Source organism: Xiphophorus hellerii, chromosome 12, assembly GCF_003331165.1.
Source record: "Xiphophorus hellerii strain 12219 chromosome 12, Xiphophorus_hellerii-4.1, whole genome shotgun sequence".
Lineage (NCBI taxonomy): Eukaryota > Metazoa > Chordata > Actinopteri > Cyprinodontiformes > Poeciliidae > Xiphophorus > Xiphophorus hellerii.
In genome coordinates this window covers 7,903,964-7,918,037 of record NC_045683.1, presented here as the reverse complement: position 1 = coordinate 7,918,037, position 14,074 = coordinate 7,903,964, and the positions used below count along the sequence as shown (strand labels likewise).

General features: G+C 37.2%; 2 protein-coding genes and 1 long non-coding RNA gene across 3 annotated transcripts in view; 2 read left to right on the top strand and 1 right to left on the bottom strand.

Annotated features, from left to right (window-relative positions):
• Positions 1–6,597, top strand: part of shoc1 (shortage in chiasmata 1) — a 21,801-nt gene extending 15,204 nt beyond the window's left edge. The window contains exons 23-28 of the mRNA XM_032579037.1: positions 15–136; positions 869–956; positions 1,776–1,907; positions 3,237–3,386; positions 4,753–5,389; positions 6,270–6,597. Coding sequence (XP_032434928.1) covers positions 15–136; positions 869–956; positions 1,776–1,907; positions 3,237–3,386; positions 4,753–5,389; positions 6,270–6,355 — 1,215 coding nt within the window. The 3' untranslated portion in view covers positions 6,356–6,597. The remainder of the gene's footprint in view (positions 1–14; positions 137–868; positions 957–1,775; positions 1,908–3,236; positions 3,387–4,752; positions 5,390–6,269) is intronic.
• LOC116730063 (uncharacterized) lies at positions 5,372–12,703 on the bottom strand. The gene is made up of 3 exons (XR_004341246.1): positions 12,600–12,703; positions 10,302–10,371; positions 5,372–5,418 (listed from the first exon to the last, which is right to left on the bottom strand). It is a non-coding gene; the product is annotated as an uncharacterized LOC116730063 (long non-coding RNA).
• On the top strand, positions 10,759–14,074 carry tal2 (T-cell acute lymphocytic leukemia 2). Its single transcript, XM_032579036.1, has 2 exons — positions 10,759–10,897; positions 12,607–14,074. The coding sequence occupies exon 2, from the start codon at positions 12,611–12,613 to the stop codon at positions 12,947–12,949; it is 339 nt and encodes a 112-aa protein (XP_032434927.1). The 5' UTR covers positions 10,759–10,897; positions 12,607–12,610; the 3' UTR covers positions 12,950–14,074.

Genomic DNA, 14,074 nt, shown 5'->3' with positions numbered 1-14,074 from the left:
GTGTGTGTGTGTAGGAGCAGGATGAACTGGGTCAAGACCGAGCCAGTGAGAGGCTGGTGATGAGGCTGAGCGCGCTCTCTCTGCAGTACAGCTGCTGCTGGCTCGTCCTGCACTGCCCTGACGGCCGGGGCGGAGGGTCAGAGTTCACTAAAACTTCATTACGCACTAACTAGTCCTTCCTTCCTATTAGCAGACCTTCTTATAACTTGGTGAACTTGATTTGATCAATAACTCTTTGGGGGGGGGTTTTTGTAGATCTTCATACTTTGGCTGGTTTTTCACTCATCATTGCTTCACTTTCTGACAATTTCAGAGAAATATTTTTGCCATATAAGCCATTAAACTCAAAACTTTCAATTAATTAGGCATAAAAAGGCTCCTAAACTCAAAGGATTAACCAATATGGAGACGACCTGTTAGGGCTGGACAATAAATCAGTAACAATAGATAATATGTTTGATAGAATATTCAATATAGAATATATAGAATATTTAACAGTCAACTAACTCGCTCATTCTCTGGTTACCTAGCAACTGATTTTTTGGTTACCTAGCAACAGCCTTTTCAGTAACTTGTGCAGTAGCAGTTTGAGTTTCTCCTCTGACGTTTGGCAGCATTTCAGATATTTGAGACAAAAAAAAAACTAATCAATACCGACTGATATGAACCTCAGCCATATCATCCAGCTCTACAGCTTATTATCTAAACTTGTTTAATAATAAATTAAAATTATTTATTATTTTAATGATTTTCTTTTTATGAATCTGTGAACTGAAGCCTCTTTTGGATAACCAGACTTACCTCTAAATAAATTAGGAGTATTTTAAAACCTACTAAGTTGTACTTTAAAGTTTATGTGTAATTGCAGGTTTTCAAGAGAAACCTTCAGCAACTTGGTGTTGGTTTATTCGTCTCTGGTTTTGTTCGGCATGAAGTCCGAGGAGCTGGATGTGAAGGTAGAAACACAAATGTTTTTAGGTTTTCTGCCTGGAGTGGCTCACATAAAAAACTAAAATATGTTAAAGTTTTAATGAACAGTCATATTTAATAAATTAGCTGCAAAAACATAAACTTTTACCAACTGTTTTTGGTCTAGTTTCTCTTTTAGATATCTTAGTAGACTTAAAATCAGACAAAACTAACTTACAAGTAATTTTTCAAGAAGAAGAAATATTTAAGCCATAACTTATGAGAAAAATGTTTTTCTCATAAAATGTCTTATTCCACTGGCAGATTATTTGATTTATAACTATTACATATTTATCAATATTAAGGAATTATTGACTTAAAACAAGCTCCTATTTTTTGCTGAAAAGTTACTTGTAAGTTAGTTTTGTCTTATTTCAAGTTTACTAAGATATTTGCACTAGAAACTCGACCAAAAATACTTGGTACGATTTGTTTTTTGCAGTGTATACATAGTTTTAATTAAGCAACATTTCTAGTTTAATAAGGTTTATTTTGGTCTGATTGGATGTAGTATTCTAATCTAAACTTTGTGTTTTTATCAGCTGTAAATGAAAAAGCATCATAATTAACTTAACCTACATTGTGGGTGTCAGTTACTGAAATAAATGAACCTTTCAGTAATATTCTACCTTACTGAATATGACTTTATGTCTTAGTGACTCATAATTATATTAATATCAAGCAAACTGTTCAGGTATAGAAAGTGTTTAATTTGTTGTATTATTGTGTTGCAGTATTATTTACTAAAATATGACCGTCACAGTTTCACCAGTTGTTTCCAGTTAGTTCTCTCAACTGGTTTTCAGGTGCTGATTGTGTCAGAAGTGTTGGAAATGGCCGAGTTTATCAATCAGATCTGCTTCAGCTCCCTGATGTCCAAATATGGAGATCCTGTGAGCTACCTGGACAGAGACTGGCTGACTGTCAGCCCCTCTCAGGTGACACTAAACTCAAGTTTTATTATATTTAATGTTTAAATGCATCTCTGCTCCTCTCCTGCAGTAGATAAGGACATAAATAAATTATTTAGGTTTGGTTTTCTCTTGAAAAATGCTTTAAATATTTCAACGATGCTTAATTGGAATTGTTTCCCACGACAAGGTATTAGAGAAATAAAAATAAATAAAATATGAGAAAAAAGTCATAAAATAGTGAGAAAAAGTTGTACAACAGTAAGTCGAAATAATACCAGAAAAGTCATAATATTATCAGAATAAAGTCAAAAAAACGCAAGAATAAAGTTGTACAACAAAGTAATTTTATGAGTATAAGGCTGTAATAATACAAGAATAAAACTGGAATAATATGAGAAAAAAAATCATAATTTACCAATATACAATCATAATAATATGAGAATAAAGATGTACAAAAAACTTCTGATTTAGATCGGAGCGGCCACTACGATCTTCCGTAACACACCACACACTACAGGATGAACTACCTGCACAATCTTAGAGAACGACCAAAGATCTAAGATTGTCGTAAGGGGAAAAATTGGGGCAAAAAATCGTGTAGTGTGAACTATTGCATCAGGTAGTCGGATAGACCCATCTTCTCTATTTAAATCTAATTATTACTGAAGGGCAATGTAGTATACAGATTTCATAATCTGCAGTCTTTTGGTTGAATGCAGTATTTATTTCCACTTTATTTATTTGGCTTTATGTTGTTTAGTTTTTATTCAAGTGCGTTTTTTGTTAATGGAGACTGAGAATCCATTTTATTTTTGTTTTTGGTTGTTTTGTTTATTTTGTTTATCAGTTCCAGTGTTAAATATTCTTTTGAAAATAACGTGTATCTATTTTTGGCAGGAAATCGGATGCATTATTACGTCATTTCCATTAAATCAGTGTAAAATGTCTTCAAACAATATTATCGTTTATCGCAATAATTTTTGAGACAATTAATCGCTCATCAAACTTTGTTATTGTGACAGGCCTATTTATGCTGATAATATTATTACTTTAATCATTTCCAACAAAGAAAATCTCTTAGTCTGGCTCTAATACTCCGTCGTAGTTTCCTATAAAGTTCACTCACCAAAAAGCTTTAAACGTTTTTCAATTTTCACATCTTAGCTTTATAAGTGTCTTTGGACACCTGAAGTCAAATGTTCAAGGATTCAAACTTGAGAGAAAAATCTGAGCTTTATTCTAATAAATCATCTAGGTTTGAATTTTCCTACTGCATGATAAAAGTTGTTCAGCAAACGGTCTGTAACTTTAGTTAAATGTAGCTGTAAAGATGCTGCGTGTTGTTTCATTTAGGAGGAGGCGTGTCTGTCCCAGTTCCCGTGTGTCAGTCCTCTGGTCGGTCAGCTCATGCTGAGCAGAGCTCCCTCCCTGCAGTGGCTCCTGGGGGCCGACCTGCCTCAGCTCTCACTGTTACTTCCTGAAGTCCCACAGAAAGTCCTTAAGGTAACGCCACCACTATTAAAGGGGCAGTAATATGTAAAACTAGCTTTTAGGGACCTTTTCCTTACAAATTCTCCACTCAGCTCCTTCAGACTAGCCAGCAGCAATTAGCAAACAGCCAACTAGTGGAACTGCACATCAGCTGAGCTCATTATAGAAGCTACTTCTCAGAGCAACGCCGGTAAAAACGTTAAAGGGTTAATATAGGAGACATGTTGTGATTCTGAAAGACTAAAGGTTTCTTAAAGAGTCAGAGGCACAATTTCAAGGCATTAGTTTACAAAGTCAAACTTCTTTTAAGTCATCTTTGATTTGAACAAGTGAAGGTAACATAATTACTTGATTGTGCTGTAAAATGTCGCTATGTGCCTGGAAAATAAATAATGCTGCACAAAAAAAAGATTAGTGCAGGGTTTCCCCAGTGTAACATAAGCCTGGCGGCCCGCCATGCTTTACTAGCCCCCCCGCCAGGCCAAGCGTTGCTTGTTTTTAGGAAAAAAAATTTTAAATTAGCTTTTTTTTTTTTTTTTTAAATCAAGCTGGATTGCAAGATCTGTTGTTTCACTGGCAGAGCATATTTATTCCTAAAATATAGGCTTATAGAAGATAGGTTTATACTTTATGCATTTAAAGCTGGAAAGCGGACCAATCACACGGCTGAAGCCTCTGTGCGTTGCCTCTGCGCGTTGCCTCTGCGCGTCGCCTCTGCGCGTTGCCTCTGCTTTATTTTATCACAGGAAAAGACTGTGAGATATCGTGTTTACTGGAATCCGTGTTGGTCTGGCTCGACTCTTTTGGTGGCGGTACAGATAGGGAGTTGTACAGTGCAAGCACTTGTGCGACATGTGAAATGGATTCCTTAGAGCTGTTGAGTAACGGCCCCCTGGTTGTACTTCACCTTCCACATCGCCAGACAACATAGCATCTCTTTTTAGCTGTTGGGTGGATTTGGGGCTCAAAGGTTGTTGCTTAGGCTGCTCAGTGTTAAATCACAAACACTGCCTCACCGACAACAATGTTCTGGTCTTTTTTCTGCCACAGTCGGCCAGGTGTAATTCCTCAAAACACAGAGTCATTCCCAACCCGAGCATTGATGACACAGGAGAATGTGGAACGGAGTGATAATACCTGTCCTCCGTCATCTGCTGTGGTTCCGACCCAGCCCAGTTCTACACCTACTTGATGCACGGGCAGCAGACACTGAAGGCTGTTGACAAACATGTCTTCACTGCAGACAGCCACTGCAGTGAAGACATGCACAGAAGAGGCTTTATTTATGTCTACGAAAAGCAAACAGATGAAGAGCATCTGGAAACCACATATATGCTGCATGAGTGATTTATTTCACCTCTCTTTTTCCTGTTTTTAGCTATTCAGTGACATCACTTCCTTGTACTTGAGCAACACAGAACCAGCAACCCCTCAGATTAACGAGACAAACCAACAACCCTTCAGAACCGCTCAGACCTTCGGCACCGAGTCCGAGTTCATGAACCTTCTGCATCCAGAGCCTAACAGCAGCTTCCTATGTGAAGCTATGAACCCAGAGGACCTGTTCCCCAACCAGAACCCAGAGTCTTCGAACTTCAAACTGGACCTGAACGATTCCTTTGGGAGTCCGGTTAAGGACTGGACCGGTCCAGATCCCTGGAAGGAGGAGGAGAGGCTTCCTGTGTGGAGAGGCAGAGCTGGAGCGGCAGGGAGAATCGTTGAACGAGTCGGTGATCTGTGGACCCCAAGAGATTCCCCCGATTTTTCTTACCTTCAGACATCAAACAGCCCGGTTCTACTGGACTCTCGGTTCAGTTCCAGTCACACCTCTTACAGTGACCTCCAGCATCCCCACAGCGCTCACTTCATCTTCAGTCAGAGCCCTCCTACTGCGGCCGTCTTGGATCAAAGCTATCACAGTTTGACCAGCAGCGGTTCTTCTTCTTTTGGATCCAAGTTCTGGAGCGGTCAGGAGAGGAAGAGGAGCGGAGACGCAGCCGATCTGGTTGAATCAGGTCAGAGCAGCTCACTTCCTGCGTTTCCACTACAAACAAGCAAAACTTTGTTGATATTTCGCTAATCAATTAATTTCTTAATTGCGTCGTTTCCATTAAACAAGAAACACTTAAAATAAGTTTTGCTAGAGTTGGGCAATTATCGCATCGTTTTCCATTTATCGTGATAAATTTATTACTATAAGAGTTTTGATTTAACGCTGCCAAGATAAATTTCAGTTGATGTTTAAAATCTCCTGGAAGTGTTGGGATTTTTAATTTTACAATTTTTTCCACAGTTTTTTCATTGAGAGAATCAATAAATGTTAAAATATGATTAGTGTTAATGCAGTTACTGTGAGCAGCTCAGTGGTACAAATCACACTTTTTTTATGTGACTGGTGTCCAAAAAAATTATATTACAATTTTTTTCTAGAGCAGCTGATTGCTGTTACACTCAGTCACAAAGAGTAAATGCAATAAATAATTCTTATTGACACTTGTATCATTATCACAATGGTTCTATAAAATATTGTAATAAAACTTTGAGTTCATGTGATAAGACATAAAAAACACGCAGCACTATCATCTTCCCACTACTTCCTGTCTTCATCTTTGTGGTTTGCACCATTGGTTGTTGATCATGTGACTCGTACAATTTGAGAAAAATGTTTCCACTGCAGTTTTGCAAAAAAAAACACAAATTTCAATACAAAAAATATTTTAAAAAACACCAAATCAGTTTTTTTTTTTTAGATTGACGTGTCTCCATTAAGCAAGTTGATTTCAAGATGTCAATTTGTGCAGCTATATGGTCAATGGAAACACAGCTAATGTTTATTTCATGTTTTCTGTTTCTAAAAATAAATTGTTTTCTTATGTAAGTGGTTTTGTTTTGCAGTGCTGACGCCACTGAAGAGGGGAAGGCTGAGCTATGAGAGGGTTCCCGGCAGAAAGGACGGACAGACGAGGCTTAAACTGTTTTAATCTTCTTTTAAAAATAAGATTTTCTTTTTATTGTAGCTGTAAATTTTTCCAACATTACTGTTCCATATTTATGAGTTTTACCAGTTCCACTTTAGAAGTTAATAAAAAATAAATTCAAATGTAATGAAACTGAGTAAATTCAGTAGCTGTGATGTAAAACATGTCACTCATATGTAATTCATTGTAATTGAAAGATTTTGACAGAAAAGATTTAATAAAATGAGATCAGCTCGTCTTGTTAATCTGGGAGAAATTATGAGTGGATTAAATCATATCCTTTACTTCCTCCAGTTGAGTAGTAACTAATTACATTTACTGAGATTTACTTGAGTAACGTTTTGAAAAAATACTTCTAGGAGTATTTGTACTATGCAGTATAAAAGTATCGCTGCTCTTGAGTGAAATTTCTGGAAACTGTGACTTCAGTGAACAAGTTTGTTTTAAATAAATATAAAGTTTTATATTGAAAAACATATTTATATAACATTTACTGGCATAAGGAGGTTCAATTAATAAGTAGTAAATATTAAATGTAGGATTAATTGTGATGAATCAATTACTGAAATAATCGTCAACCAATAAATAGAGTATACAGATTCTAAAATAGGCCATTTGCTGAAAAAACAACATATTCAGAGCACATAAAAATAAAAATATTTTCATTTAAGGTTTAAAAACAAACTTTGTAAATAAATTCTGCCAGAACTCCTTCACCTGGAAATCCTATTAAGTAGCTTTTGTTATCTAATTATTAGTTGGCTTATAATCAATAGATCGGCTCTACGTTGTTTTGATGAGTGAAGCAGAAAGCGCTGAACTTTTAAAATGTTAGGATTTCTTTAGCTTATTTTACAAACGATCAAGCATTCACTAAAGGAATGCTGTTACTGCATTTTGTGCAATAAAATGTTTTCTTTTGGAAGAAAAGTAATTTGTTTATTTATCAGCACTTTAAATGCATTTCTAAAATTGTATAAAAAGACTTATGTGGTCAAAAAAAAGATCTGCAGAATTTTCCCATTTTTAATGTGATTATTAAATTGATTACTGAAACAGTGGTTAGCTGCAGCCCTAATTAAATGGTTAAAGTAAAAGTTGCAGTTGGTTGTTCATTTTTTGAGCGCGCTCAGTGGCAGAGGAAGCAGTGATTTATGGGTGGAGGGCTGGGATTGAGGGTCTTTCCCATCTCCACTGATAAAGTCTCTCATTTTAGCAGCTCCATTGGTGGGGATTCTTTTTTATATATAATTTAGTGAAGCAATCCCCTTATCGTGCTCTCTCAGCGTGTGAAGAGAGTGCTTATCTGCACGAGCCAGCAGACTGAAGCCAGTTCCCCCAGGAATGATCCCCAGACAAAGAGCCCTGGGGACTCTCGGCCTCCGGCCAGCCACCGCCGAGCCGCCATCAATAACCCGCCGCCGTCTTTTCTGCGCCTCAGCCCGGCCTTCCGAGCGGCGGCCGGACAAAGAGAGAGGAATGGCTCGTTTTATTACTTGCTCAGGAACAAAAGCAGCTGGTCGGGTGGTCAACGGAGTCTCTCTTTGAGGGTGAGGTAAACAGCGGCCTAATGGTGCAGTAATGGTTCCTGAACATATTTGAGCGCTGGAGTGAATGGGCCGGCAGAGATAATGTGGGAATTAACAGGCTGTTTAAACCCGACCGGGTCCGACTCTGGATTCAGCTGAAAAGGTCACACTGCCGTTATCTCTCATCGCAGACGGCAATTAAACCGTCACCTGTGTGTTTTCAAGTTTCGAGGAATACGACCTCCGGGTCGGATTACAGATCAGGACCAAACGAAAGTTAAAGAAACCTATAAATATGCAGGTACCACTTTGGTACTCTGCTCTGTTATAGGCAGAGGAGGGCAGAGTACCTAAAAATCATACTCTAGTAGTAGTGCTTGAACATATTTTACTCAAGAGTACAAAGGTATTTGTTAAAAGGTCTACTCAAATCCTGAGTAACTGATCAAATTGTAAATCATTTAATATTTAAAAGTTACATCGTCAGATGGAACAAAACAAAAAGTTAAGAGGAAATTCTGGTATTTTAAGGACCAAAATGAAAATAATTTGTATAATTATCGAAATAAATAAATAAATAAATAAAATAAAATTTTTCCAAATCAGTTTCTTTTAATAAAAAAAACTAATAAAATCTGCCGGTGTGTGTTTTTGTCTGGTGAATTTTTGATTAAAACATTTGTTTTTCATTCGGTGTGTAGAAAATCCAGAAATTTTACTCAAGTAAGAGAAGCAATACTTCCTAATGATTACTCAAAAGTAAAAAGTACAGCGTAGTAAAAATACTCTTAAAAGTACATTTTTTCCATAGTTACTCAGGTAAATGTAACTAAGTAAATGTAACTATTTACTAACTTTGATTATAGAAGGCTAATAAATAGTTCGTAGACGTGAATTTATCTATAAGTACTTTATAAATTACTAATAACTTTTTATTATATTAATTAAGGGTGAGGAGACTATGGCTACGTTCACATTGCAGGTCTTAATGCTAAATTCCCATATTTATTTATTTTTTTGTCGTGATCGTTCAAACTTCAAACTATAAGTGACTTGAACGTGATCTCCAGCGTGAAGAACCTAAAAGTACCTCGCATGCGCAGTAGAGGGCGCAATAACGTCACTCACAGAGTTCTATAAAAAACCAGAAGTGCTCAGTGTTCGGCAAGTAAACATGGACGCTAACGGTGGAGCATAGCTTACGATTTTGAAGTTGTTGTCCGACCGGAGCCAGCACTTTCACAACTTAATCCTCATTCTAGTCCGCCATGGTCGTTGTTTTTCTTCTTCCCGCTTGTGAGTATCAGGGCGCAGAATAGTGACGTTTGTCAAGTATCAATGACGTTCAGGTCACGTTTGGATCGGTACGTATCGGATATCCAAGCGGCCTGAGTCGCATTTAAGAATCCGATCTGTGTTGTTCAGACTGTCATGACCTGTATTAATAAATTAATATGACCTTAACACAGGTCGTACTAAGGCAAAAAAAAAAAAAAAAAAGAAGCAGATTTGCTAGGCAACCAGAGTATCGAGTCACTAGGCAACCAGTCTCTGGTTACCTGTTGAGTAGCAGCAGCTTAAGGTTGTGCCACTGTGCCTCATAACTTCTGAAAAGTGCAAAAAAAAAAGAAGGATAAAGCAGTAAAGTTCACGCCAACAGTTTGGCAGCATTTCAGATATTTAAAACAAAAATCAATAATTATCAACTGATATGAAACGCTTATATTGTGGTGAGTTTTTCAGCCGTATCGTTCAGCTCCACCACCACGTTGTGTTGCTCCGTCACATTTTAAAAATCCCCCTGCACACATTGAAGATTGTGGATGAAACCTGACAAAATGTGAAAAAGATTAAGCCAGTGTCGCAGGGTTGCGTTGTGCAAAATGTTACAAATGTAAATAATCAAGATGGCGTGCCTTTAAAGGGTTTTGGTCGGGGCATTGCGTCACCAAACTGAACCACCTGACTCCGAGTGCGTCTGCAGACCTGAGTGGAGGCGGACGGCGGCCTGCAGGTGCAATCTCTCGGACGTGCAGCAGTACCCATGAATGGGCGATTCAGAGCAAACGGCCCCATCGGGGCCCGTTCTCCAGGCCCTCGGCTAATCCCGCCGCCTAATCGGATTATGTAAATTCCTACTCCACACACACGGTTTTCTGGAAGGCTGCGTCTTTGAAACAACACTTGAAGGGTGTAAAAAGAAACAGTGACAATTGGTTAAACTGGACTTGTTATTTTATCTGAACGGGGGTTGAAGGGAAAATAAAGAAGTGCAGAGTGGCCGCTGAGACGGGAGTCAGACTCTGGCCTCCATGTTTCCTCTAATTTATGTGTGGCCCCTTGGAATCGCTCTACAAGATTACCGTAGTCATAACAAAACACATATTGTTCGACTGTCAATCTGCATGTGGTGTTTTTACCTTTTGTGGGCCAATCAGGCGGAGTTTAAAGGCAGAGCAGCAGGTTTTTCTCCTGGTGGGGCGTCCACACCTAATGTCAGAGGAGCAGAAAGGAATCAGTGTCCAGAATAGTAAGAGAATGATCCGAACGTCTCAGTTTCACCTCAATAGGAGTTTATGACCTTCAGTGGGATCATTCAGGGATTAAATGACACAAACAATCACCTTAAAGGTGGCCTACTTTCAGACATTTTAAAAGTTGAACACAAAAACCTGATAAAATCATTTTAAAACCATCTAAAGTCACGACCTCCGCGGGGCAACATCAATAATTCACATCAATTTATTCACAATAACAATAAAGGAGGTGGAGGTGGGGACTGAGCAGCGACCACAATGAAGCACCACCACGACACACGTCACACAATGGGGCCGCCCGGCTATAAAAGGTGGGATGGAGGCGCCGCGTCTCACCCCGGCTCCTCTCTCTCCCTCTCGCTCCACCGGATCCAGTGAGGATGAGGAGGCTCTGCTGAGCGCAGCCTCGACCAAGGACTCCCAGACCTGCGGACAAAAGCCCTGCCTTCTGAGATTTCTGCACATTTCTACACAAACAGGTCAGATATTTCATATTTTTCATGTTTGCTTTGGTTATAGATGTCATTTATAAGAAATAGTGGGAGAAAATTATATTTTTCTTTTTTGAAAATTCGCCTTTTTCTGCAAGAAAACCTGCTGAAAATAATTTCACTTAATATTTCTCACTAAATGATCATGAATTAAAAAAAACAACTTATTCTACAAAAACTTACACACAGATCAGGGCTGAACATTGAACAAAGATGCTATTTTCAAAGATAAAAATATAAAATATGCATCTTTTTAAATTGAATTCATATTTATAGCCAAGATTGAATTTATAATTTTTCTATATTATTAGATTAATTTGATTACTTACATCAAAGTGTCTTGTAAAATGCATTTGTTCAGATCTATCTACTTACATAATTTCAATTAACTTGTATATTAAACTGAGTTGAAATTACATTGAACGCATTTATATAGATTTTGAGGAAATTTTACCTAAAGGTGCTTTAAAGAAAAACTGGACTCATGATACAGAAATACACAATAAATTATCATCAACTTTTATTTAACCAAGATTTTAAAAACTCCTTGAGATTCAAAATCTATTTTCACAAGAGAGTCGTGACAGCAGAACAGATACAAGAAGTCACTGACAAATAAATACCGTCACTCAACAACAACAAAACTGTCTTTAAAATTAAAAACTCAGGTCGTAAATCAGCTATAAAGCAATGAGACACACACTGCTTCTGCAACTTTTCCTAAAGTACCTTTAAAAGGATAAAATAATCCTTCAACTGAAATTTGTTCTTAATATGATTCAATGCTGCAAAATCTAATGTGTACCAACAGAAACCAAACATATAAACAGAAAACAGTCACATTCCTGTCTGATACTAAATTTAACTAAAGACATTGTAAAGCTGCAAAAACACAAAGCGAGTATTTTTAGTCCAGTTTCTACAAATAACTTGAAATTAGACAAAATAAACTCACAAGTAACTTTTCAATTAATTATAGTGGCTTGTTTTAAGTAAATTATTACTTAATATTGATGAAAAATGACCAGTTTTACTGTCTGATTATTTCACTCGTAACAATACATTTTCCCATTTTATAAGTGAAATAACCTACCAGTTGAACTGGAACTTTTTATCATTAATATCATTATTTAAAACAAGCTCATATATCTTACTGAAAAGTTACTTGTAAGTTAGTTTTGTCTTATTTCAAGTTAGTTAAGATATTTGTGCTAGAAACTAGACCAAATAGAACTCTGGAAAAAAGTAAGAGACCACTCAAAATGATCAGTTTCTCTGATTTTACGTTTTTTAGGTGTATGTTTGAATAAAGTGAACATTGTTTTTTTATTCTATGAACTCCTGACATGTCTCAAAAATGTTGCATTTATTTGCAGAAAATGAGAAATGATCAGAATAACCAAAAAGATGTAGTGCTTTAAGATCTCAAATAATGCAAAGAAAACAAGTTTATATTAATTTAGAAACAACAATATTGATGTTTTAACTCAGGAAGAGTTCAGAAACCAATATTTGGTGGAATGACTGGGAGGTTTTCAGTGGGATTTAGTGCAGTGGGCTCTTCATTTATTCCAGAGCTGTATGTTTAGTAAGATTACAATTATTTTTACACAAAGCATAAATATTGAATCAATATAATCTAAAACAGATGAATAAACTGTGCTAAAAGGCTTCATTCAATCCCGATTACCTTCCAGCATCATGACCAGGAAGGTGTTCACCAACACCAGGGAGCGCTGGCGCCAGCACAACGTCAACACGGCCTTCGCAGAGCTCCGTAAGCTCATCCCCACCCATCCTCCGGAGAAGAAGCTGAGCAAGAACGAGATCCTGCGCCTGGCCATGCGCTACATCAACTTCCTGGTGCAGCTGCTGGAGAGCCAGAGCGGCCAGCCGGCCGGCCACTCCTCCACCGCCCTGCTCAGCTTCCTGAGGGGCAACATGGAGCGGCTGCACTCGCCTCCCCGAACCTGGACCGCCACCAGCGACACCGAGGCGCCATCGCCCGGATCCAGGAGTGACAGCTCCGAGGCCTGGTAGACGAGAAGAACATGGAGGACTTTTCAAACTGTTTTTTTTAACGGGAGAATAAAAACTTGTTGTGTTGTGGAAGACGAGAAGCGTCCTTCCTGCGACGCTAATTATTTATAAAATATAATTTCCAGGAGCAATTTATACGTTTTCTGCATGGAAGTGTCCCACGTTCCCTTCGTGTCTCCATGTTTGCATCCCTTGTTGCTGGAACTGATTTAATTTTGAAAGAATTCCTGGTTTTCCAATGAGGGAAATGGAGGATTATGGATTTTCTTATTCTGACTTAGATTAAATGAGCAACAGATGAAGGCTCAGATACGTCTCCAGACTGCAAACGAGCACTTTTAGTTTTTTTTTCCTTTAAAATACCACAACTCAATCAACAACAGAGTACTAGGGCCATGCTAAGAAAATAAAAAATAAGAAAATTACAAGAATAAAGTCAAAGTAATACAGGAATAAAGTCACAATTATATGAGAATAGTTAATATTTTGAGAATAAAGTCAAAATATTGAGAATAAATTCGAAATAATATGAGAATAAAGTTGTAGTATTTCCAGAATAAAGTCACAATATGACTTTATTCTGGTAATTTATGTCTTTATTCTCGTATGACTTTGTTCGAGACTTTGTTTTTATTCTCACTATTTTGACGTTTTTCTCATATTATTTTGATTATTCTCATACAACTTTACTCTCATAATATTATGACTTTATTCTCTGAAGTTTTCTTTCATCATTTCTTAGTCCTAATATCTAATCTGACCTTTTTTTATTTATCAAGTTTCTGAGGCTTCAGAGAAACCAGATTTCCTGTTTTTCTTCCTCTTTCTCAAAAATCAGCAGCTAATTTCTGATGTTTGGATGAAACTGACAATCTGATTTCAGTCATTGCTCACAAATATCAGATTTCAAAGGAATTTTTGCTTTTTTAAATTAATTTATTTTTTGTAAATATGCATGTGATATGATGGCCAAAGATACTGAACTGATTGTTCCATGTTTGCATCCCTGAGGAGTGTGTAAATTATCAATCTTATACGTCTTTGCTAATTTATTTTTGATTTACTTGTGGACACATAGTATCTTATTTATTTTAACTATTTATTCAATAAAGGATTTGTTAATTA

Excerpts from the sequence above, each read along its gene's own strand:
- tal2 (XM_032579036.1), top strand. The coding sequence starts at position 12,611 with ATGACCAGGAAGGTGTTCACCAACACCAGGGAGCGCTGGCGCCAGCAC.